At 37.5% G+C, this 25766-nt stretch overlaps 1 protein-coding gene across 7 annotated transcripts in view; it reads left to right on the top strand.

Moving 5' to 3' along the window:
* Positions 1-12764, top strand: part of myt1b (myelin transcription factor 1b) — a 71809-nt gene extending 59045 nt beyond the window's left edge. For 4 of the 7 annotated variants that reach the window (XM_083570086.1, XM_083570084.1, XM_083570087.1 and 1 more), the window contains 13 exons: positions 1080-1297; positions 1379-1569; positions 2596-2847; positions 3242-3396; positions 3588-3650; positions 4084-4152; positions 4442-4504; positions 4825-4908; positions 5464-5685; positions 5875-5966; positions 6047-6150; positions 7222-7365; positions 7724-12764. In XM_083570086.1, coding sequence (XP_083426212.1) covers positions 1080-1297; positions 1379-1569; positions 2596-2847; positions 3242-3396; positions 3588-3650; positions 4084-4152; positions 4442-4504; positions 4825-4908; positions 5464-5685; positions 5875-5966; positions 6047-6150; positions 7222-7365; positions 7724-7867 — 1801 coding nt within the window. In that variant the 3' untranslated portion in view covers positions 7868-12764. The remainder of the gene's footprint in view (positions 1-1079; positions 1298-1378; positions 1570-2595; positions 2848-3241; positions 3397-3587; positions 3651-4083; positions 4153-4441; positions 4505-4824; positions 4909-5463; positions 5686-5874; positions 5967-6046; positions 6151-7221; positions 7366-7723) is intronic. The other 3 variants (XM_083570089.1, XM_083570088.1, XM_083570090.1) reach the window with 2 other exon arrangements.
* Positions 12765-25766: the final 13002 nt, after the last annotated feature.

The following is a 25766-nucleotide window of genomic DNA, read 5'->3' on the forward strand; positions in this document are numbered from 1 at the left end:
CTCGCACAGTATCATGATGTGGTATTCTTGTCTCCAGAAAAGCTGCTCTACACCGCCACTGCGGAGGGACTTTTTGAACACACTATATTATCATAGTTTAGAATTCTATGAGCTCTGAGAATCCATAAGAGATGTCCATCTTATAAGTTTGTCAATAAAAAGAGTCTCTAACCAAATATTTTGGGAATATTTTCCAAAGGTAATTACTATTATAAAACGTTTTGTTTGGCTGCTGATATTAATAGTGAATAAAGTATGAAGAATAAAAAAAACACAGGCTGTAAGTATACATATATATAAGTACAATAGCAATACAGAATTCTTGCATTATAAGTCACACACACAGACACACAAACACAAATTATGTTAGAGGATTTTGTTGCTCTTAAAAGATTATTTAGGACCAGCACTCACTGGATTCATGCACGACTGTTTTAAAGCAAATGAATTCCATGCTCTACAAAATGCAAATGTGCCCAGAGGTGATAAGACATTGTTAAAGCCTACTCTTTTGTCTGTTGTTATAAATGTTTTATCTGTATATAAGAAAACCTGAACATGCTAGAACTAAAAAAAAAAAGCCTCTGAAATTTTAAATAAATAAATACATAAATATGTACCTTAGTTGGAAATTTAGTTTTTCATAACGTGTGTGTGTGTGTGTGTGTGTGTGTGTGTGTGTGTGTGTGTGTGTGTGTGTGTGTGTGTGTGTGTGTGTGTGTGTGTGTGTGTGTGTGTGTGATTTTTTATTTTTTATTTTTTTCGGATTTTTTTAGAATTGTGTATTTTTTGACATAATTGTATGGAAGTATGTATTAACACAAACTAACAAAAGTGTTAGCAAAGCTATTAAAAAAACAAACAGAAATCTTGAAAGTATAGCTTATATGCCATTATTTATTACCTGCATATTATATATATATATATATATATATATATATATATATATATATATATATATATATATATATATATATATATATATATATATATATATATATATATATATATATATATATGCAATAATATATAATAATATATGCTTACATTTTTAGTTTTCTCACTATCTCGTTCTCTAGACCCATGTGCTTTGTGAAGCAGCTTGAGATGCCACAGTGTGGCAGCTATAGGGCAGCCAGCATGGTTCCAAACACACCCCGTGCTAACCTGGCAAAAGAGCTGGAGAAGTACTCTAAGGTCTCCTTTGATTATGCAAGCTTTGATGTGCAGGTATTCGGCAAGCGTGTACTTGCCCCACAGATACACACCAGTGAAAACTTACCCAAAGCTTTCAAAAGTAAGTAAAAGCAATTATGTGCAAAATATAAAAGTTTTAATAAGAAATGTCACTAATTTGTCTCCCACTGTTTATCCACAGCCAAACCTCCATTCCCCAGGACTTCCCCCCCCAGTCCCAGCATGCAAAGCACCTATGGAAAGAGTTCATGTGGAGCCCATGATTACTCCCATGATGCTGAGGCTGCACACATGGCCGCCACAGCCATTTTAAACCTGTCTACAAGGTGCTGGGAAAAGCCTGAGAACCTCAGTACCAAACACCAAGATAAGGTAGAAGTCACACACATTGACTTGAAACAAATTGCAGCAAAATAATGACAATACTGTAAATCTGCAAAGAAAATTTACTGTACTACAATCACATTCAGACCATGAAATGTATGTTTAAGTCTTTACGTTTTTTCATACACATTTTCCCATCTATAGGGCAAAAGGGTGTGACTGTGTTACATTGTGTGGCTGTGGGGAAATGTTTCTTAAGTATAAGGCAGTTTCATAAATATATCATGAGCTGGAGTGATATGCTTCCCAAGGCATCAACTGCTGTTGAAGCTTAGTTGCATCACCTCTCCCCCTCTTTTATTCCCTCCCACTTTAGTCCTCTCTTTTTGCCATGCTTTGCGGTTATTACATGAAGTTTTCCATGGATAGCTCAAAAGCAGGTGTGCATAGCTCTTCTGTTCATTATTCACACTCGTCTAATGAAAGAAGGCAGTTTAATGATTCTGTGGAGTCAGAAAGACTAATATGACTGTCCAAATTATTTTTCCTTTATCCACTCCTATCAGTTCTTCTTTTTCTCTCTCTTTTTTCATTCTCCAAAAAGGAGTTTATTCTCTATAGTTCTGGCTGTGATACTGTAGAGAATATATTTTTTTTTTTAAGCTTTCTGCGTCCTAAATAGAGTGACTAGTTCACCATTTTGTCAATTTACTGCCAGGTTTTTAGTGGAGGAGGATAAAAGGGAAAGATTAATGGACTGGGAAGGCTAGTGCTTTGTCTCTAATCAGAGCAGTGCTGTTCTGGGATCAGCTACATTTCTTGCTCTTTAACACTGAGTCACCTCCAACACTCTGCATTGTTTAAACACATTTAGCTCACAAAACACTAGTATGCCGCTGTACATGCTGTGTTCTGATGCAGACAATCAATGAAATCTTTAAAATGGTCAGTGTTTAGATTTGGAATAGTACTTTGTGCAGTATAATATTATTTATATATATTATTTTATTTAACTCTACACTATGCTGTATCAAAGGTCACTTAATCAAAAGGTCTTTGTGTAACCATTTTTAGAACCTGGAGATTGAGGTGGATGAGAATGGCACTCTAGATTTAAGTATGAAGAAGCCCATAAACAAAGAGGGAGGCCCATTGAGCACAAGCCCAGGCATGCGCTCCCCTGCCCTCTCTTCATCATCCTCATCATCCGGGCGCCATGGCAACACGGCCATCTCACCCCACTTACAGGCCTACAAGCAGGAGGAGTGGGAGGGGCCTCTGGATTATACCAAACCAAATCGGCAAAGGGAGGAGGAGCTAGAGGAGGTGAAACTTCAATCTTTTAGACTTAATCAAGTTACATCAGATAGGACCGGACTGGTTTTCTCTATTTAAAAGACTGTATAATTAAATATTTCAAAAGCTTAGAAAAAAACAAAACTATTAACTATTTACAAACTATTAACTTTTTACCCTGTGTGCTAAAAATACAGAATATTTTAGCACAGCAATACACTGTTCAAACAGAATATTTATGATTTTAATAAGAAAAATAATTGGCATGCCAAGAACTTGATTTACTTGAAGAACTTGACACATTTAAAAGGAATTTTATCAATGGATATAATCTAAAGTAAATAAAATGTGTGTGTGTGTGTGTGTGTGTGTGTGTGTGTGTGTGTGTGTGTGTGTGTGTGTGTGTGTGTGTGTGGGTCTGAAGATGGAACATACAGCCCACTCTTTTGTCTCCTCTGATGCTGAGGACTGTGATATGGCTCAGGAGTGCTTAGAGGACAGGAAGTATCCTGGTGAGGTCACATCCCCCAGCTTCAAAGTCAAGTTCCAGCCCAGGGAGTGCAAGAAAGAGCTCCTTATGTGAGTGTCTGTAGCCATAGGCCATAATGCCTTTACAAATAATCAGTGCAAGGTGATGAAAGGTCACCTGTTTTTATTGTTAACCTTTTAATGCATGTTTTTTATTCTGGTAAGTACACATTTGTAAATTGTTTCAAGTGTTTTTGTTTTTTTTTAACTTAGTGTTACCGTTTCTGTTATACCCTGTTTAGGTGTCCCACTCCTGGCTGTGATGGCAGTGGCCACATAACCGGAAACTATGCATCACATCGAAGGTACGATGCTGGCAGAAACTCTTGTTTTTATGATCCTGTCTCCTGCCTCCTCTACTGTGTAGCAAGGTTGCTTAGAACCTTCTGATCTCATGCAACATTGAGAAGAAATTTAATGAGTTAAAGCATTTGGTAATTTGATACAGCAAACTGTAACACTCCCTCGTTCTAACTTTCTGTGATTTCTAATGCTTTTATAATCAAGTGAATTTGTTGGCTCAAGCACTGTGTGCTGGCCTGAGTAGCATTTTTTTTACATGTACCTGCAAAACAATTACTATTTAGTTTAAGGAATGTATTTATAGATTGAGATCTAGCTTTTCCTTGCCTCTTTCTTGCTTGGTTTCTGTTTCTTGTACTGATGTGGGATTTTCTGGGTTCTTTCTCTTTCTTGCATCCCTCTCCTTTTTTTTCCATCCCTCTTCCTGTGGCTCAGTCTGTCTGGGTGCCCTCTTGCTGATAAGAGTCTTCGCTCCCTCATGGCAGCACATGCAACTGAACTCAAGTATGTGTTATAGCTCTGTTTCTTTCATTTCCCCATGCTACACTACTGGATACATTTTTATGGCTTTTTCAATTTGCTCGTATATTAACTTCTAACTTAGTGCTGCTTCTCCTATAAAAGGTCACAACTACATGCTTGTGTTCAAATGTTTGTTTTATTATGAGCATTGTCATTTTAGCAGTGTTTCCAATATAAATTAATGTTTTTGCTAACCGTGCTAATTGCTGTACTTATTATCCAGGACTAATCATAGTGCTCTTTTGTGCCATTATATTTATTGTTTACCCAGGTGCCCAACGCCAGGATGTGATGGTTCTGGCCACATCACTGGTAACTACGCTTCACATCGAAGGTATGGCTAATGCAACTCCTCCTACACAAACACACATTTGTTACACTCATATATACTTGAACATTGCAGGACAGAGAAGCTCAGAGTGAGGTAGTGTAGTTGTAGATAGGACTCACACACTCCTACACAAACAATAATCATCCACTATATGGATATGAGATTTTTCCCTATTGCTTCTGAATGGATAATGAAAATTAATCTACTTATGCTACCTGTAATGTTACTTCATTTGGCCTGTCTTATCTTAAGTCATGGCCAGAATTTGGCTGGTGTTGCTTTCTGCCTCCTCTCTTAATGGGCTTCACACTTTCTGTTTTCAGTTTGTCTGGGTGTCCTCGTGCCAAGAAAGGTGGAATCAAAACAACACCTACCAAGGAAGACAAAGAAGACTCTGAACTCTTAAAGTTCGTACCAAATAGAAAGATTTTTACAATACTATACTACTGTATTGTCTCAGTTATGAAACAACATTGTAGCTGGACCTTTAATAGCTTCATGGGAGAAATAAATATCATAGAAGTTCAAATGATTCCTGGTCACAGAATTTTTAAAGGATAGTCATTTCACTGTAGCCTACTACAGCTTGATGTAGTTCAGAAAGCTTTAACAAACAGCATCATAACAGTGAATACATTTGGTTTACACCAACACTTTTTGCTTCTATAACACTTGAATAGAAATAAAGATGTTTAGTGGTTAAGAATGCAAATATAAAATAAATAAATAAATAAATAAATAAAAATGTAATCGTGGTTCATGACTATGCAGTTAATTGAAAGTTCATTATTACAGTTAAAAATGCAAGATTCAGAGTTACTTCATAATGAGAGATATTTTTATATATTTAATTAATAAATTGCTGTTAACCAATCACTCCCTCCTATTTTGTCTCTGTTGTTTCCATCCTTACTTGATATTCATATTCTTACTGTTTTTCTGAATATTTGTCTCTTTTCCAGGTGCCCAGTACCAGGCTGTGACAGTCTGGGTCATATCAGTGGGAAGTATGCCACCCACCGCAGTGCATATGGGTGCCCACTGGCTGCACGGCGCCAAAAAGAAGGCATGCTGAATGGCACACCTTTCTCCTGGAAGGCCTTCAAGACGGAGGGGCCCACCTGCCCCACACCAGGCTGTGATGGATCTGGCCATGCCAACGGCAGCTTCCTTACTCATCGCAGGTACAGTCCTACACAGATATTCGACCATGTGGCGCCTCTTATTTCATGGACTATTTTTAGATATTTTCATTTAAGATATTTAGACAGCATTAATGAGCAGATGCAAACTGTTCTCAGGGGTCTTATGATCTGAAGGATTTTTATTCTTTCAAGTTAAATTTTTATCAATTGTTTCTCTTTGATTTCCAGTCTCTCCGGCTGTCCTCGTTCCTCACTGGCTAAGAAGAAAGCCAAGTTTCCTGGGGAGGAATATATAAATACCAAGTTTAAGGCCAGTGATGGTAAGTGTAGCATGTTCATTCATTGTCTTCTTTAGGTCAATTACTCTTTATATATTCTAATTTATTTATTCTGTTTTTAGTGCTAGATAATGATGAAGACATTAAGCAACTCAACAAAGAAATCAGTGACCTCAGTGAGTCCAACAACGAAATGGAAGCTGATATGGTCAACCTTCAAACACAGGTTAGCCATTAATCACATTAATGGCCTGAAAAAAGACCCAAATAAGCTATGCAGGATATTTTTAGTTCAAATGAGAGGCAGCTATGCCCTATATCATCATACCTAATGAAAGTAAAGCTGAAAAATGTCTGGTATTACTTAGACCAGCCATAGTCATCATAATAGAAATGCTTTTCCTTTCAATAATCTTGTGGTAGATTTCTCACAATAATAAACTTTTTGACCAATACCTACAGAGTTCATTTACCTTTCAGGGTGCTAATTTTAGATTGGTAACTTGCTACTATTGGCTTTGTGTTCTGATCTCCAAAATTAAACCGAGTTTGACAGTTGAACTGGGCAATTGGGACAAAAACACAGCAGTTAACCACACAATGAAGCAGAAAATCCCTAACCTTAATATGGAAACTAAAAGAATAGCTCTTGTTTCATCTAGTACTTTTTAAATGACTTACATTAATGCTTACAATCAAATTTTTACTCTCCACCAGAGGCTTCAATAACAGCAGCAAATATAATTGTAATTGTACCACATGTGATGCCATGTACAAATAATTACCCAATGTCCCAAAACTCGTGCCACTTTAATAATACCACACTGAGTCAGTTAACCAATGGTGTAATACCGTTAAGGCATCTTTGCAGGCATAATGTGGTTTGGGACTTAGTGTTTATTATGTAGTACTTGTCTCTACCTGCCTTAAGCTGCAGCATAACCCAAGTCTCAAACATTCTTTGAATAAAGTATTATTCAACCAGAGAGGGTGAAATTCTATGTTCTTGCATCCTGTAGATTTGACAAAAAAAAATTTAATCTACCAATGTACAAAAAAAAAACATTTAATCAATCAAAACAATGAATAAAAAAATTTAAAAAATCATTAATTACCAGTAAATATATTTATAATACTAAACACCCCTAACTAATGCCCATAACTTAAGAGCAGAATGATGCTGGTCCAACAAATATCCAATAGAATATGGCTTGATTTTTGTCTCAACAAAACTGAACTGAAAATATTTGTGTTGTTTAGTGGTAACACCGCGTTTACCTGGTTTTGTTTTTCTCAGATAACATCCATGGAGAGGAACCTAAAAAACATTGAGCAGGAAAATAAGATCATTGAGGAGCAGAATGAAGCACTGTTTATGGAGCTGTCAGGACTCAGTCAAGCTTTGATACGCAGCTTGGCCAATATCCGTCTGCCCCATATGGTGAGTTTTCACACACACACACACACACACACACACACACACACAAACGCACGCGCACGCACACGCACGCACACATACACACACACACAGCATGAATTATTTTTTAGCAGTGTTACTCTGTATACCAACAAATGGCTGTAATAATGTTTACTTGATTATCATTTGTTGTTTAATGAACTCATAATGATTATGCTGTTTATTCTGTAATGCTGCACTTCCAGTAAATACGGCTCATTGTCACAAATTTCCCACCCATCTCAAATGAATAATAAAGCAAACGCAAGTATCCACGTTCATACACGATTCCGCACAAGCGCATACTGTTTTGCATCATGGGCTCCAATTTCCTCTCTTACAGCAGGAACCAATCACAGAGCAGAATTTTGAAAACTATGTGAGTACGCTGACTGACATGTACACCAATAAAGACTGCTACCAGAACCCTGAAAACAAGGCACTGCTCGAGACCATCAACCAGGCAGTGAAAGGCATTAAAGTGTGACCCTGAGGCATTGCTCACTAGAGGCATAGAAGAAGAACGATGTGTGTAGAAGCAAAGAAAGTATGTGCAACTGGTACACACAAAATGGGCATTCAGGTGTTTTTAATTAACAATGGCCTTTATCCCAGGGAGCATTCTGTGACAAGAGAAAAAAAGAAATATGTATATAAGTTCCAAATTCCACAAACGCTGCTGGATTTAAAGCAGAGGACGAGAAGATCACAACCAAATCCTCTTGTTTGGCCAGAGGGGAAAAAAAGAGAAGCTTGTTTTTGCTTATTTTAACCACACAATAAAAGGAGTGTTTTGCATGTCTTTGAGAATGCAGCTGAGGATGAAGAAGAGAATGTGTACTTCAGCGTTCACAAGAGCCAAATCCTTTGGATGGAATTATCTTTGTATTGTGTATGGGAGACCACTGGCCCTTTATCACAGGACATGCAGCACTTCCTGTAGTGAATCAGCACAGCTTCAGGTCATTGAGGCCCATTGTACCTGTTTCTCCACAAGCTCCTGTGCACATTCTGATCATAGAAAGTGTGGGTCTTTAAGCTGTGTGATATTCATGTCAGACACCATCTGGTTAACTCTACAGTGTAACCGTCAAACCACATGCCTCCAAATTTCAGCCATTATATTTATAAATATATATTTTATTATTAGTTCTAGAGAAATGTTTAGGTTTTAGATTGCCGGAGCACTAGTACATTCTCATTCATTTGCATTATTTATGCTAGAGTAATATAATGTAATGCTACTCAGTTAAATCCACTCATATCTGTACTATTTATTAACAATGAATTGCACTTCTATTCATTTAACAGTTTCTAGGGTTCATTGTCAATGTTTTATAAATTATTCAGACAGTAATTTATGTTATGTATTCCTCTCTTAATATATGTAACAGTCATTTATTTATATATTGATATGTTTTTCTATTGTTTTTTTTTTTGTTTGTTTGTTTTTTTCTTTATTTTTTCTTTATTTGAACTCACCTCCTGCATTGAAAAAAAAAAAAAAACAAGTATGAAACAATGCACCCTACCCCTTCCATTTTGAAATGAACGCAAATATAAAATAATAAGAAAAACTTTGAAAACTATTTTCCATTTTTTTATATCTGATTTTCTTTTAAAAATAGATTTTTAAAACTTTTTTTAAGTGAAAATATTTTCAACTGACAAGGTTTTTTATAATTAAATAAGGCTGTCTTTTTTTTTTTTCCATTATAGATATTTTTTTTTTTCAAAAAACCTGAGAGATCCAAAACCTTATGGAGAAGTATAATGTGTATTTATTATTTATTTTATATTTATGAACTAATGAACTGTGATATGATTGTACTGTATATTTATTTTGTAATGTTTCTGTGTGTTCATTATAAGAGAGTCTTTAGTAGTCTCATACTTAAATAAAGACAGAAAGTCACACTTGGACAAAAAAGGTTCTTTAAATGCCAGCAAATCTTCCGATGGGAATGTAAAGACAAAAAAGCAATTCTTTGAAACTCAGAGCTTCCTGAAACATGAAAAGGAAGTATTGTAAAAGGAAATACAATTTTCTGGAATCGCTTTTACTGAGTTTTACCACTTCAGGGTCATGGTTCTACCTATGATGCATGGTCTGTCCAGGATGGTTCTTAAATGATAACAGCTGATGATGTTTTTGCTCTCAGTTTGTCTGTATGTTTAGGAAATGAGATATATGTTGAAAGAATATGGAAAGAGTGGTATGTGTTGGTAAAAGTTGGTCAAACATTAATAGAAATCTTTGAACCACAATGTCTTCACTCAGCTAGCATCAGATGAGCATACACCCACGTAGCCTTATTCTTGATTTTATTTATTTTTTTTATTTTCTAAAATGCAAAAAGTGCCACTAACCAATACGTTTTTTTTCTTGACTCCTCCCATTCGGAAACCACACGATTCTTGAATCACATGATGTAAGAAGTGTGGTAATTGTTACCGTTGCCTTTATTTCCTTGCCACTATGGCCATAATTACACTATATATACATTCTGTATAAAAAAAAAGACAAAACAATTATATAGAGAATATAAAAAACATACATATATTTTTCCAGTGTAATTGTTAACACTCTTATTGTAGCTTATAAAAGAAATATCTTTTGAAAAAAAAACTGTGATTATTACTACCAATAGGCGAAAAAAAAAACGCTAATGAACCATTTTACTGTGGTGGCAAGATACAATGTGTTTTATAATTTACATAGGTAAATTTTTAAATCTAAAAATGTTGGGGTTGTTTGTAAAATTTCCTATTTTTTGAGGTGTATTTGGTCCATGGTTGTTGGGTTTCTCTTTGTATGTCATGCTCATGGGACAGTGGTGTAATGGTAGTCAATTCTTTACCCATCTTGGCGTTACATTAGGTCTGTATCTGTGAAGACTCATCATAGTGTGCTAAAAAGGTGGTGGTCCTTCTCTTAGTATTGTGTGGTGTTGTGTCAGGTCTGGTGGGAGCAGCTTTGTTTAGCTATTTATCTCCAATGCTAAATGTGATAAAAAAAAATTAAATAAAATAGAAAGCAGCGTGATTGTTGTTAGCGAGTTGTGAAATGAACATTGTGCCTCCTTATATGACCGGAATTTTTATGTCTCCACCTATATGCAGTAGACATAGGCATGTTGTTCATTAGGTGTTATAATGGTGACATTACGCAAAGATGGTGTGTGTTCTTTTCAAATAGTTACCAGTATTACCAGTTGAAAACCTTTTAACCAAAACGTTTGAAATGGAAACGGAAGATTCATTTTAGCTAATGGACATCTATCCATCACGCCAAAAAGAATTGGAGAAACAAAAAATGTCTGTGTCTTTTATCTTTGTTGATGTCCAGTGCAATTCTGTCTATGATGTGTATGATTCACTTAAACTCATTTATTGAGGATCTGTTTCAACAGGCTTCAATTTGAGCATTTAGAAGGGTGAGGTCATCAAGTCAGAGCAGCTAATATAAACCGTTTGGATCGAGCTCTGAATCAGAACTGAATATAAAGAGAAAAAAAAAACAAGGTCGAGCTTAAGCATTTTTATTTGTCATTGATATGCTGCTCGACTTCTCTCACTCTTGCACTGAGAAAATGGAAGAGATGTCGGTTGCATAAATTTTTGTCCATACTGTATAATGTCCCTGGCCTTATTCTCTCCTTCTCTGTAACCTTTCCCTAGGAACAGTGTGGCATTGCATTTAAATATGAAACTGCTCACTACTGTTTTGCTTTACCAGAATATTAGGAGAACTTGGGGAATTAAGGTACTCTTGTAATCCTTTTTGCTGTAGTACCAGCTCATCCTTAAGGGCCAGAAGTGAAGCTTAATAATCCCAGTGCTAGAATTCCTGATACACTATTTTAATAATAAACCACTTTAATTTGAATATGTTAACTTGTGATAAAAAAAAAAAAAAAAAGAATCGTAAGAACTGGCATATAAGATTGTCATGCATTAGGATAGGAAAATCTACCCTTAAGAATTTTATTTTATTTAATAGGATTACAACAGACATACCATAAACATGTATGATTTAATATACATGACATGCTGTTTAATTTAACATGGTTCCATATTTGCAAATTCACAGATAATATTTTATTAGAAATAAGTCAGTCGTTTTCTTTTCTTACCGTTCACAAAAACAGTAATGTAACCAGCTTTCTACATGTTTTATTCTTTATGAATGGTGAATGTGATAGAGTTTCATAATGTAGCCTGTTTTCTGAAACATTAAGCCATCTCGTTAAGCCAAGTGTAGCACTATAATTGCATCTCCCTGTTAAAAGCTCAGAATGACCTGGATAACAGAAAGATTGAGTTTTGTACATGAGAAACAGAAACTATTTCAAACTAAACACTTCATGTAAGATTAAAAAAAAAATGGATTAGAGTAAAATAAAATAGCCATGATGTCCATGGTCATGACCTGAAAGACAACACCTGGGTTCTAAACACATACTGAGTAGTAAGGCATGCTTGATAAAATGATTAAGCTGATGTAACCAAAATGGCCCTCGATTTGTAGGCGCCATCTTATCCTACAGCTCTGTGGTGTTCTCGTCTGTGCCTTTTCTTACTTCACTTAGCTGCAGGAAAAGGTGTGTTTACATTTTGAATAATACGTTTAATTAACACTCAGGGTGCCATTTTTTTCAGGGTCTGAGAGGGATTGGAGACATTAGTACTGCATGTTTCTTTAAACTGTTATCATTTATATCTTGTTTTTTGTTTTTACATGAAAAAAAGAACAATGTCTAAGAAAGAAAATCTTCCCAAGAACATTTCAGAAACTGTGACACAAATTCCTGCTGTTAATTGCACGGCTGGTTATTTAGGGTATTGAGGGAATTGTAAAAGGTAAAAAAGGCAACTGTGCACAGGGCATTGTTTTAATCGCAGTAGAAGTCTGTACATTTGTAATAAAGGAACAGTGTTGTATTACTGAAACAATCCCCCCCCCCCTCCAAAAAATAAAAAGGAATAGCTTGTGACATTATCTACAGCCAAAGCTTGTCCTGCTGAGTCCTTTTTACAGAGATAAAGTATTTTTGCTGGTGATTTTGTAGACGTTGGTACTTCCAAATAATTATAATAATAAGCACTTCCTCACATATAGATTGTATAGATTTTCATCTGATTTCTTTGTGAACATGTTTTGTAGAGTGGGACAGGCTATGGCTGTGGCACTTTCACAGCTTCATTTGGAAAGTGTGTAGCTGGATTTGGATTGTGACCGTGTTTGTGTACTGTTGTATCTGTGCGCCCCCAATATTAGTGTTACAGGAACAGCAATGTCTTTTTGTTGTGGAAACATCTTTCATTTGTTCATTTCAGTGTTATCTATGGACAACTTTGAAATAAAGTGGACAAAACAGCAACCTTTCTCATTGTAATTGTGTGTGTGTGTGTGTGTGTGTGTGTGTGTGTGTGTGTGTGTGTGTGTGTGTGTGTGTGTGTGTGTGTGTGTGTGTGTGTGTGTGTGTGTGTGTGTGTGTTTGGCTCTATCCTAAGTGGTGTCTTATGGCCATATTAAGGTCTTCTTAAGGATAAGGTTGGTGCATTAATGGTGCTATAGACTTAATGTAGCTGACTTCCCAGATTCTCAACAATGATTTGAAGTGATTTCATAGCGTTTACAAATGTTTTTTCAACACCCATAAGGCGTAGCATTTCTCATGGCCCCTCACAGACAGAGATTTCTGTGAACAGTTCAAAAAGTTAAAAAAGGATTGATAAAATTACATAAAGTGGCTTTTTGTCTATATAACAGTGGAACGCCATGCATTTGGTACCTGGGCCTTCAGTGGGGACTTACGCCATTTAATCCACCTATCAATACCACCACTAGCCCGTCACGATTATAAAAACCATCAATACTATACAAAAACACAATATAACAACGCGTGGCATTACAGAGAGAGAGAGGCATTTCACATATGTCAGGTGAATACCATTTTACTAAAGCAAGAAACCCAGTTAAGACAACTCCAAACCTCTACACTACCACCACAACTGTGCCACCTACATCACCTGCAGCAGTTCCAAATCTATATTTGTCTAATAACTCATAATTTGCACTGCTTCTCAAAGGCTGTAAGCCAGAGGTACAGCTCAGAACAAACCCTTTCCCGGGTTGAGACAAGCTAGCTAGCTTTGGGGTTGGCCGACCTCTCCTCATGCTGTCTAGCTTTTCTGGAACATGTATTTTTAAAGTATGTCCGAGACCAAATCAATTTCTCTTTCTCCGTAGGCATAAAAAAAATCTAACTCAGATGTATTAATGTGTGCAGCGTGCTACACACATTTTACCAGTCGAACCAACCAATCAGAGGATGGAAAAATGCTTACGTTATTCTGGGCCAGCTAGCTGTGCCCTGTGAGGCAAATATGAAATCTGATTGGTTAAAGAAACAGAGTTTTTTTTTTAAAAAGCCAAGGGTAAAAAGAGCCAGCAGAACAGACTTTACAATCCCTGGGCAGATTAGATTGACATAGCAGCACATAGAGGCTGAAATCTGATTGGATAAAAAAAACATTCACATACACGTACAGGAACCAGTGCAGCCAAGAGAAACGCTACGAAATGAAGAGAATATACTGTTGGGAATAAATTAATAAATTTTCATGGAACAAATATAAGAATTTAGGTTGTAAATGTAGGTCAGTGTTTCTGATAGTGCTTAGGCCAGCAGAGAAGGCTTTGCCCGACACTGCTCTGTAGACGTCGTCCTCCTCTTCCTCTTCACCTTCAGCTAACAGTAGCCCAATTTGCACTGGTACCCTGTTGGCTAACAACACCTGTGGTGGTCAATGGCCGATCTGGTATGAATTTCTGAATCGTGATCCGCACATTTGATTTTGCAAATTTTATGCTGGATGCCCTTTCTTATGCAACTTAGTACTTGCATAACTTAGTACTTTACTAGGAGCACTTGACTTATACTGAATATTGCCTCCCTTTGCTCTCAAAACTGATTTGTTCATTACATGGATTCCACAGGATTTTGGAAATGTTCCTTAGAGGAGATGATGAAGAGTAGATACTTAATGTTGGCATGACTGCACCACCCCTTTTGCTTTTTTATCATGGTGTATGGGTAAATTGTGCAATGATGAGATGCACAATGATTGCCGTTCTCAGCTGACCTCTCTAATCAACAAGGGGTTTCCATTCACAAAACTGCCACACAATAGAGATTCTATCCTTTAGTGCACCGCTATAAGTAAATGTTAGAGTGCTGTGAATGAAAATCACAGATTAACTCTTGTAACCAGCCCTGTATGGAAATAACATTTATCCCATAGTTAAAATATAAATTTTTTTCACACATACTGGATTGATGTCAGCCTTACCCAAAGCTGGCATGATTGACATATTGCCACACAACTGGATGATTAAATAATTGCTTAAATGTGTAAGTGTACAGGTGATCCTAATAAAGTGGTGTATGTTACCTTAGAGGAAGTTAAAAGCTGATTCAACAAAGGAAAACAAAAAGCTATGTTTCATTCACTATCCAATAAAATTATTAATAATTATTACAATAAAGTTGAATAACCAACACTATGGACTAAATATTGACCACCTGCAAGAATAAGCAATATAAAGAAAAAAGACGAATTGAGTCTCACTGGCGCTACTAAACTCAGCAGCATTCTCTTAAAAATTCTTGTATACAGTGGTCCCCTGCTTATCGACCAGCGCGGACATCGACCTTTTCGCTTAGCGAACAGTTTTCCGACCGAAATTTGCGCCTGCTGAGCGACCAAATGCCCGCTTATCGAGCTTATCTTTTTTTTTACCCCAACTCACGTGAAGCGAGGGAAAGGATCTTCCCAGTCTCGCCTCAGCCTTCGTGGAGAGAGCATCTATCGTAAATTAAACTTTGGTTTGTGAACAATAAAGTGTTATTTAGCGGTCAATATAACAATTTAGTGCGTGTATATTGTATATTGCGTGTACGTTCACTCTTCGACCTTTTCGCATTTCGGTTTTAAGGAACGGATTAAGGTCGATTCTCTTTGACAGAGAAGATCTTAGCATTAGAGGAGCGCATCCAGAGTCTAAAGAGAAGTAGTGAGTGCGAGAGCAGTCCAGGTTCTACAGGGGAAAGTCTGGATGCCCTAGGTGGAGTTAGCATGCCCCCGACTCCAGCATTAGAGCCCTCGCAGTGGGGCGAGTGGGTGACGGCTCTGAGGCATATTTGCAAAGCCAAATCTAACGCTGAGGCTCGCCCATGGGAGCACCATTCCTCTCTTTATTCTTCACCACGCTTCACGTGTCCAACAGGTTTGCTCTCCTCAGTGAAGCACCCGCTGAGAAACCTGAAAGAGCTCTGCTTTTAGGAGACTCTATTCTGAGGCACGTGAAATTAGCTAGACCTTTAGGGGCACCAGCAGCACAGGTTATGTGTATACCGGGAGCCAGGGCACCGGACATAGCAGGTCAGCTTAGGTTCTTAGGAAAGCATAGGTTCTCTAAGATCACACAGGAGCTAATGATTTACGCCTTCAACAGTCAGAGGTTACTAAGAGTAATATTATAGAGGTGTGTAAATTAGCAAAGCAATGTCTGATGCAGTAACATGCTCTGGCCCCATCCCAATGCGACGTGGCGATGTAGCCTACAGCAGGTTATGGTCGCTGAACTGTTGGATGTCCGAGTGGTGCTCCAAAAACAATGTGGGCTTCATAAATAATTGGAGCAATTTTGAGGGCAAGGCTGGCCTGTTAGGGCAGGACGGTATCCATCCCACTCAGGAAGGTGCTGCTCTCATTTCTTGTAGTATAGGTCATAGTCTCAGAACAGTACTGGTTAACAAGTGACTATCCAGAGCCAAGGCCAGGGAGCAGACAGACAGGCTAAACCGACCGTTTGCTAGCGTCACTCAGGATCCACCATATTGAGACTGTGTCTGTCCCCCGAGCGAAAGCAAAATTTAGGTATTTTCAGAAAGTCTGTTTAAGTAACCTGATTAACATTAAATTAAATAGGACTGAACGCACAGCCAGCACCTCTGATCTAAAGATAGGATTGTTGAATATTAGATCTCTCGCGTCAAAAGCTCTTACTATAAAATAAATTATTACCGACCAGGAATTTAAAATAATGTGTTTGACAGATACATGGATTGAACCAAATGAATATGCAGCATTAAATGAAGCGAGTCCTCCTGGGTATAGTTACATACACCAACCCCATCTAAATGGCAGAGAAGGCGGAGTCGCAGCTATTTATCATAATAATATAAGCGTCACACAAAAGCAGCTAAACACAAATGTAAAACATTTGAAGTTCTTTACACCAACATAAAATATTCAGTGTCCAAAAGCAGGTCCAGTCAGTCAATTCCACTAATTATTATTTATAGACCCCCAGAATTTGCAGATTTCATCACAAACTTCTTTAGACTTCTTTAGACTTCTTTAGACAAAGCATTAATTGTTGGTGACTTTAATATTCATTTTGATAATAAGGAAGACTCCTGAAGAGCAGCAGTTGTATCCATTCTAGATTCAGTTGGAATTAATCAGAATGTTATAGGACCCACTCATAGTGATGTACAAACTCTTGATTTGTTGTTAACATTTGGATTAAAAATAAAAAACTTAGTCATAATTCCTCAGTCTGAAGCTATTTCAGACCATTATCTCATCTCTTTTAAAATCTGCCTAAGTCGTTGCATTACTACTATACCACGTTACTGTGTTAAGCGTACTTTCACGTCAGTTACAGCAGCGCGTTTATCAATAATCTTCCAGAAATTACGATATTACATAGATCTCCATCTGACCCCGCAGTGCTTGACTGGGCCAATGAATACCTAGAATCAACTTTACATTATACTCTAGATGATGTAGCCCCCCTTAAGACCAAAATGATCAGGGAGAAAAAATTAGCACAGTGGTATAATGATAATACGCGCACCTTAAAACAGACCACTCAGAAATTAGAACGTAAATGGCGTCAAACAAAAGTAACAGTATTTTATATAGCATGGAATGAGAGCCTCCTTAATTATAATAAATCTCTTAGTGCTGCTAGATCAGCATATTTCTTCACCTTCATAGAAAAAAACAAGCGTAATCCTAGATTTTTATTCAGCACGGTAGCAAAATTAACAGGAAATAAAAGCACTGCACTAACATTCACACCATCATTAGGTAGTAATGACTTCATGAACTTTTTTATTAATAAAGTTGGAAACATTAGGCAAGAAATCCAGACGGTTAATATAAATCCAAATTATTTTACAAGTAACCCTGTAGACAGCAGTGTAATTATAACAGACAATCAATGACAAAGCTTCACTCCTATTCATGAGAATGACTTAATTTAATTAATTTCCTCTTTAAAATCATCAACCTACATTCTCGATCCCTTGCCTACAAGTTTCTTCAAACATATAATTCCAGAGGTTATTGAACCTGTTTTAAAAAAAATAAACTCTTCTATTAGCACTGGTTATGTACATAAATCCTTCAAAATGGCAGTTATCAAACCCCTAATTAAGAAACCTGACCTTGACCCATGTCAGCTGTCCAACTACAGGCCAATATCAAATCTCCTCTTTAGAAAAGGTTGTAGCACAGCAGTTATGCTCACATCTACTTATGAATAACATTTTCGAAATGTATCAGTCAGGATTTAGGCCTCATCATAGCACAGAGACGGCGCTAGTTAAGGTGGTAAATTACCTGCTATTGGCCTCTGATCAGGGTTTTGTCTCTTTACCTGTTTTGCTTGACCTTAGTGCAGCTTTTAGTGCACACCATTGATCACACTATACTGCTTGCTAGACTTAAGAACGTTGTTGGAATAAAGGGAACAGCTCTCTCTTGGCTCAGGTCTTATTTGACTTATCGCTATCAGTTTGTTGATGTAAATGGTGAGTTCTCCACACTCCCTGAGGTAAAGTTTGGTGTTCCTCAAAGATCTGTCTTAGGCCCACTGCTTTTTTTAATATATGCTGACTTTGGGTGAAATTATACATTAACCTGGTATTCGCTTCCATTGCTATGCTGATGATACACAGTTGTATATTTCAGCAAAGCCAGATGAGAGAGATCAGGTTAACAATGTTGAGGATACACAGTTGTATATTTCTGCAAAGCCAGGTGAGAGAGATCAGCTTAACAATGTTAATGAGTGTTTAAAGGACATTAGACAGTGGATGCTTGATAACTTTCTTCTGCTCAACTCACATAAGACGGAAGTACTTTTACTATGACCACATGCAGCTAGAAGCAAACTTTCCGATTACGTAGCATTTCTGGATGGTGTTTCTGTTTCAGCGTGTACAGCAGTCAAATATCTTAGTGTGATTATTGACCCTAGTTTTCCTTTGAGGCTCATGTGAATAATATTACCAGGATCGCCTTCTTTCACCTTAGAAATATTGCTAAAATTTGAAATATGATGTTGTTACAGGATGCAGAAAAATTAGTTCATGCTTTTGTTACATCTAGATTAGACTACTCTAACGCTTTACTGTCTGGGTGTGCGAGTAAGTGCATAAATAAGCTGCAGTTAGTTCAGAATGCAGCAGCAAGAGTCCTCACTAGATCTAGAAAATATGACCACATCACCCCTGTTTTAATCAGTCTACACTGGCTACCAATTAAATCTCGCATTGATTATAAAATACTATTACTGACGTATAAAGCACTTAATGGTCTCGCACCGCAGTATCTGAGTGAACTTCTGTACCAATATGATCCTCCACGCCTATTTAGATCAAAGGGTGCAGGCTATCTGTTGGTTCCTCAAATAATGCAGGGGGCAGATCTTTCTCTTATAAAGCACAACAGTTATGGAACAACCTTCCAATCAGTGTTCGGGACTCAGACACAGTCTCAGTGTTCAATTCGAGGTTAAAAACCTCCTCTATTTAGTCAAGCCTTTTAGCAGTAGATTTTTTCTTAGGTAAATGCGCAGATCTGGAGGGATCATGGATATAGAGTGTTTGGTGAACTGGGATATTTGTATGCTGTCGTCCCCTCACTCTCACACGTTCACTCAGGTTTGTTGACGGTGGTGTGGTGAGTCGTCTCTTATCCCAGAGATCCCTCATGTTGGTGTTACATTCTGGTTCTCCCTTTTAGCTATGCTGCCATAGCGAGTCTTGCCGAAGTCCAAACTGCACAATGATATTAACTTTCATACAACAATAAAGACACATAATAATCCATAACCTTCTCTTCCTCTTCTTCTTTTCTCTCTCTCTCTCTCTCTCTCTCTCTCTCTCTCTCGGTCGAGTTAAACATGCTCCTGAGGTTCCAGTGACCACTGTTCCTGCCCCTCTCCCCTCTGTGGATCTTCCCACTTCATCCAGGCCTGCCTCTGGAGAGTGTTCTCTTCGACTGAAGGCCACTCTGTGCAGCTTGGCACGGTTTCTCAAGAACGGGCGCTTTGAGGATGGATTGGACTGTAGTTAATGTCAGCAGTCTGCTACATTGACTCAGGACTACTTTTCAATTCTGATCATCATCACTTTACCCCGCAACATCTTATATTTGTTATTAATGGACATTCGGTGCAACCCAGATGAGGATGGGTTCCCTCTTGAGTCTGGTTCCTTTCAAGGTTTCTTCCTTATGCCATCTCGGGGAGTTTTTCCTTGCCACAGTCGCCACCGCCTCGCTCATCAGGGACAAACTTACTTATAAAGAACATATTCACTTTTAATCACCACATTATCTGTGTAAAGCTGCTTTGAGACAATATTCATTGTTAAATGCGCTATACAAATGACATTGAATTGAATTGAATTAAATGTTAACCAGTATTATTGATATAAATAAGAGTTGATCGTTTTGTGTTATTACCTACATTGTGTAAATGTTTTGGTTGAATATTAATTAAAATAATATTAGTTCAAATTAACTACAAATTCAGTAATCACAGCGTCAGTTGTTTCAAAATCTCATTGACAGTCAGAGTCAGTGTCAGAATATTCATCCACCAATAAAGTCTTGGAAAACAAAGATATTGTTTTATTGTGGGATGCTGACCTCTGTTGGTGTTTTCCAAACATAATCATCATCTACATGGCAACATCCATTTTGTCTTCACATTAAAATAAACCAAGTGTTTTTTTCTCAGCCATTTCCAGACCTTAGGCCAACTTAGTTTAAAAATTCTCACAAAAATTGAGAACATTCTTATTACATTCTGCATATTTGATAGTTTCCACAAAGTTGAGAAAAAAAGTCATCTATGTTATTTAAACGTTTATGTAAAAAAATTAAAATAAATTGAAAAATACAATTAGAAGCGTATCATCACTAATCACTTGAAGTAACATCTAAATCTGAAAGCCCTTTTATTTAATCTTTCTTTTCATGTTGTTTCTTTTCATTTCCCATAAATATGTTTTTAGATTCCCCAAATCAATCCTTAATTATAATAGCATGAGCATATTATTATCTAAGAAATCTAAAAAGCAAAACTTCTATATCATACCTTGATCCTCCCTTTTAGTCACCATTTAATTTGTGCTTTAATAATAATGGTATATTAATAAAATAGTAATTTATATACGATATGATCTTTAAATAGTCCATATAATGAAAAAGATATAGTGAAAACTGGCCAGCACATTTTGGTGAACTACCAGCCATTCAACATATTCACCACAGAAGATGTCTGCATAGAACATGCAACATGCTCAGGGAATCCTCATTTCCCAGTCACAAACTATTCAACCTCCTTTCATCCAAAAGGAGATAGAGGAACATTCACACTAGAATTGGTAAGATTCTTCCCACCACAACCATTAACCTGCTAAACTCTACACCTTTAGGATACTAACAATTTTTGTACTGTCTACACACACACACACACACACACACACACACACACACACACACACACACACATAGTACAATGCAAAAGTTTTAGGGAATTGTGAAAAAATACTCTAAAGAATAATTTTTTTTTTAATTAATAAAAAGTGTAAATAATTTATTTTCATTAATAACAAAATGTAAAGTAAATTAAGAGAAATCCAAATTAATATTTGATGTAACCACCCTTTGGCTTCCAGTTCTTTTGCACACATTGTACACTTGCACAAATACCGGGATTATGTACGATCATATTTAGGTCAGGTCAGGTCAGGTCCGTCTGTCCGTCCATTCATCCATCCATCCATCCATCCATCCATCCATCTATCTATCTATCTATCTATCTATCTATCTATCTATCTATCTATCTATCTATCTATCTATCTATAGAGTGGTTAAGTGTGGCATTAAGGAGTTGACAGGGTTCAGGGGTTAAGTGAGAAACAAAAAGGAGGAAATAAAAGTGTGTTCTGTTAAACAAACTGTTTTGGTGTTGTGTCTGTCCTTGACATAATCTACATTGTGTCAGAAGTGTTACAACATGGCTCAAGGTCTCCGTGGATCAAGGTCTCCAAGATCCACGAATTTTCGCAGAGCATGAAGCTAACAGCTGGAGCAAATTCTATACGCTTTCACATTCTCTGAGTAAGAACACAGAGAAGATCCCCATGCACTACTGCAAATGTTTGCTTAACTCGGTTTGCCCACAAAGGATATAATAATGGACAGACATGTCTTCAACACCACCAATCAAAAGCCTGGTATGTCTATTCAGTCATATTTTCAAAGTACTGGCAAAAAAATGCAGTCAATATATGTTTATTACATGAACAGTCCAAGAAGAGCACGAAAGAACTTAAACACAAGGCTGACGTATGTGTTGTGCAAGTCATGCCCCTGACAAACTTAAGTACTCTGCTTTTGAGAAACAGTGCAACAATTGTTGTAAATGGAACCTTTTTGCAAAGTGCTGTAAAACAGTTCCATCACTTAAAACAGCACCTCGCTCCCAAAGCTGTGATTACTATCCAAAAACAAACTGCAGCATAATTCAGAATCCATAATTTAAACCCTGAGGACACTTTCTATTGTGAGACAGTGGATGATGTTTCTCAAAAAGGTAAAATATTTACAACATTACATCTAAAGCATGGATCGGGTTAATTAAAACTGAAAGTGGACACAGGTGACAAATGCAATGTTATATCCACCCAACATCTACACCTCATTGTACCGTCAGCTCACATAAACACTAATGCAAAAGTGAATCTTATAGCATACGGTGGACAAACGATCAACACTCTGGGTACCACAACATTACACTGTGAACAAGGCCGACTCAAATTCCATTTTGTAGATCTCAATGTGAGCCCACTGGATTGGATTGCAGGACTGCTTGGCAATGGGCCTGGTACAGTTAGGACCACATGTTTATGCCGTGCAAAGCCAAGAACCAGAGGCACGGGAATTTAGTGACTTGTTTGACACCATAGCACTCGGCAAACTGCCTGTTGTTTATCACATGCGATTAGATGAGTCAGTAGCGCCCACTGTATGTGCGCCCAAGAAATGTTCAATGCAATGAAGGAGAAAGTCATGGCAAAACTCAAGATAATGACTCAATTGGGCGTAATCGCCCCTGAGACCGCCATGGTTGCTGCTAAAAAGAAAGATGGTTTTGTTAGGATATGTATAGATTCAGTGTACCTCAACAAATCACTCCTCAGACCACACCATCCATTAAAAACTATTGACCAGGTTATTGCTGTCATGCTGGGGGCCAAGGTCTTCAGCATCCTTGACGCAAAATGCGGGTTTTGGCAAATCCCTTTAGATGAAGCATCATCTATGTTGACCACATTCAGTAAGCCTTTCGGCAGGTACAGATTCTTACGTATGCCTTATAGGATTTCCACTGGCAGTGAAGTATTCCAGCGCACCATGGAACATCTGAAGGACAGCCATGTCAAATTGTGGTAGATAACATCCTTGTCTGGGGGTGCACACTACAGGAACACGATGAATGACTGAAACAGGTACTTCACAAAATCCGTGCCTGCAACATGCAGCTAAAAAGTGTCACCTCTGTCTCCTATGTTGGCCACCTCCTGACTACTGACGGCATCAAACCTGACCCCGACAAGACTATAGCCATCCACCAAATTCCAAACCTGATGACAAACAGGCCTTGCAATGGTTTTTCGGCATGACAATCTATTTATCAAAGTTCATTCCACACTATAGTGATGTCACAGGCCCTTCACGTGCACTGTAAAGCAAGATATGAAATGGTCATGGCAGGAGTTGCAGGACTCTGCCTTCCAGAAACTGAAAGATGCCGTATCCATTACCACAGTTCTGCAATATTTCAATGTTGCTAAACACGTTATCCTTTTAGCTGACGCATCCCAACAAGAACTGGGTGCTGTATGTCTTCAGCATGGTGCCCCTGTTGCTTTTGCCTCATGCGCCCTGACACCCAATGAATTTTGTTATGCCCAAATTGAGAAAGAGATGCTAGCACTAGTATTTGTGACACAGAAGTTTCATGACTTTATCTACGGCCCACCCGTCCCCGTGGAAACAGATCACCAGCCTCTCATTACAATTCTAAAAAAGCCATTGCACACCACCTCGTCACGTCTGCAAAGCATGATGCTTAAGCTCCAACGGTACAGTCTTAATGTGATCTACAAGCCAGGCAAGGAACTTTTCATAGATTATGCCCTGTCACATGTTCATCTCTCTTCCACTGAGCCTTCTCTTTCATCCGAGCTAGAGGTAATGACGCTTCAAGTTTTCTCGTCTCAATGGACAGAAGACTTGTTAAATCTGATACTGCGTGCCAAAGACTTGTTGACATGATAATGCATGGCTGGTCAAGCTCTTTCAAAGAGCTTTCACATGATCTCCGCCCATTTTTTGCAATGAGGGAGGAATTTGTCTTCAAAAGACTCCTCATACCACCATGGTTACAGAGTTACTATGTGACTCAGCTACATCAAAGCTATCCAGGCCTGGCAGCCACAAAATGCAGGGCGAAGGAGATCATGTACTGGCCCACGATGTATGGTGATATAGAGAGAGCACTCTCTCGTTGTCCCTCTTGCAACGCCCTGAAACCTCATCACCCCAGACAACCCATGCACTTGCACGATATTCCTGACCTCCCTTGGATGTTCACTGCCGCCGACATATTTGAATGGCATAGCAAAATGCACTTCGTTCTTGATCTATCTATCTATCTATCTATCTATCTATCTATCTATCTATCTATCTATCTATCTATCTATCTATCTAGCTATCTTTCATCTATCTATCTATCTATCTATCTATCTATCTATCTATCTATCTATCTATCTATCTATCTATCTATCTATCTATCTATCTATCATCCATCCATCCATCCATCCATCCATCCATCTATCCATCCATCCATCTATCTTAACAAAAATATTGGGACACCTGTCCTTTCTTACCATATGTGATTCTTTTCCAAACTTTGCATTCACTTGAGCTTGGAAACCCAAACCAGTTCCCAGTGGTGGAAAGTAAGTAAATGTAATTCGTTACTGTACTTAAGTAGTTTTTTTTGTCTATCTGTACTTTACTTAAGTATTTCCATTTAGGGAGACTTTTACTTTAACTAACTTAACTACTACATTTCAAAGTCAAATATCTTACTTTTTTCTCAACTACATTTTGCAAAATCAGTCTTTCCATGGATAAAAACTTAACTGGTCAATCACACAGAAAACCATCAATCAGGGTAGAGCACACGCTCTGTTTAAAACTTGTTTTGATGATCACTTGGCAGTGGCAGATTTAGGCGACATGGGCAGCCATGGGGTGTCCACACAAAATAATCTATAGTTTGTTTGTTTTTTACTGCTCATTTGCACCATCACATCAATTATTATATCACGTCACGGTCAATGAACCTGGTCTGGACTCGGAGTGTACACCCAAACAATAATTCTTTTAGTTTACATAACATTATAGATTATAGTACTGTATGTAGTTTATCATAATGTGTGTAGCAACAAAACAATTACAACCTAACTAGTCTAGTTGGATTGTAGTTAAACTAGCACTTTGGTTACCTTCAATCAAGGTGATGTTATAAAGGTTTTCTGTGATTGTACTGAAATGATCCTGAACTGAGTTAAGTAAGGGGAATCTTCAGTGCAGCTTAAAACTAATTTAAAAGATGGCTATTATAAGGTAATAGATGCTGTATTGATTTTATGACTATGATTAGCCAAGAAGTTGTTGGGTTATTGATTCTGTGAGTTTGATAAATTGTGCACAATGACATTTAATTAATTGTGAAAATTAATGCATTTAAGGTGATATTTATACATGAAATTAAGAGCAAATTGGGACTAAATGTGGAATGTGATGCTCAAAAAGCACATACCATACTTATGACCAGGTGTCCTCAAACTTTTGCTAATATAGTGTATATATATCTATATCATCCACAGTGGCATTAACAATCATGCCACGATCAGCGTCAATAAGATTTTCTC

This window comes from Silurus aristotelis (genome assembly GCF_946808225.1).
Source record: "Silurus aristotelis genome assembly, chromosome: 19".
NCBI lineage: Eukaryota > Metazoa > Chordata > Actinopteri > Siluriformes > Siluridae > Silurus > Silurus aristotelis.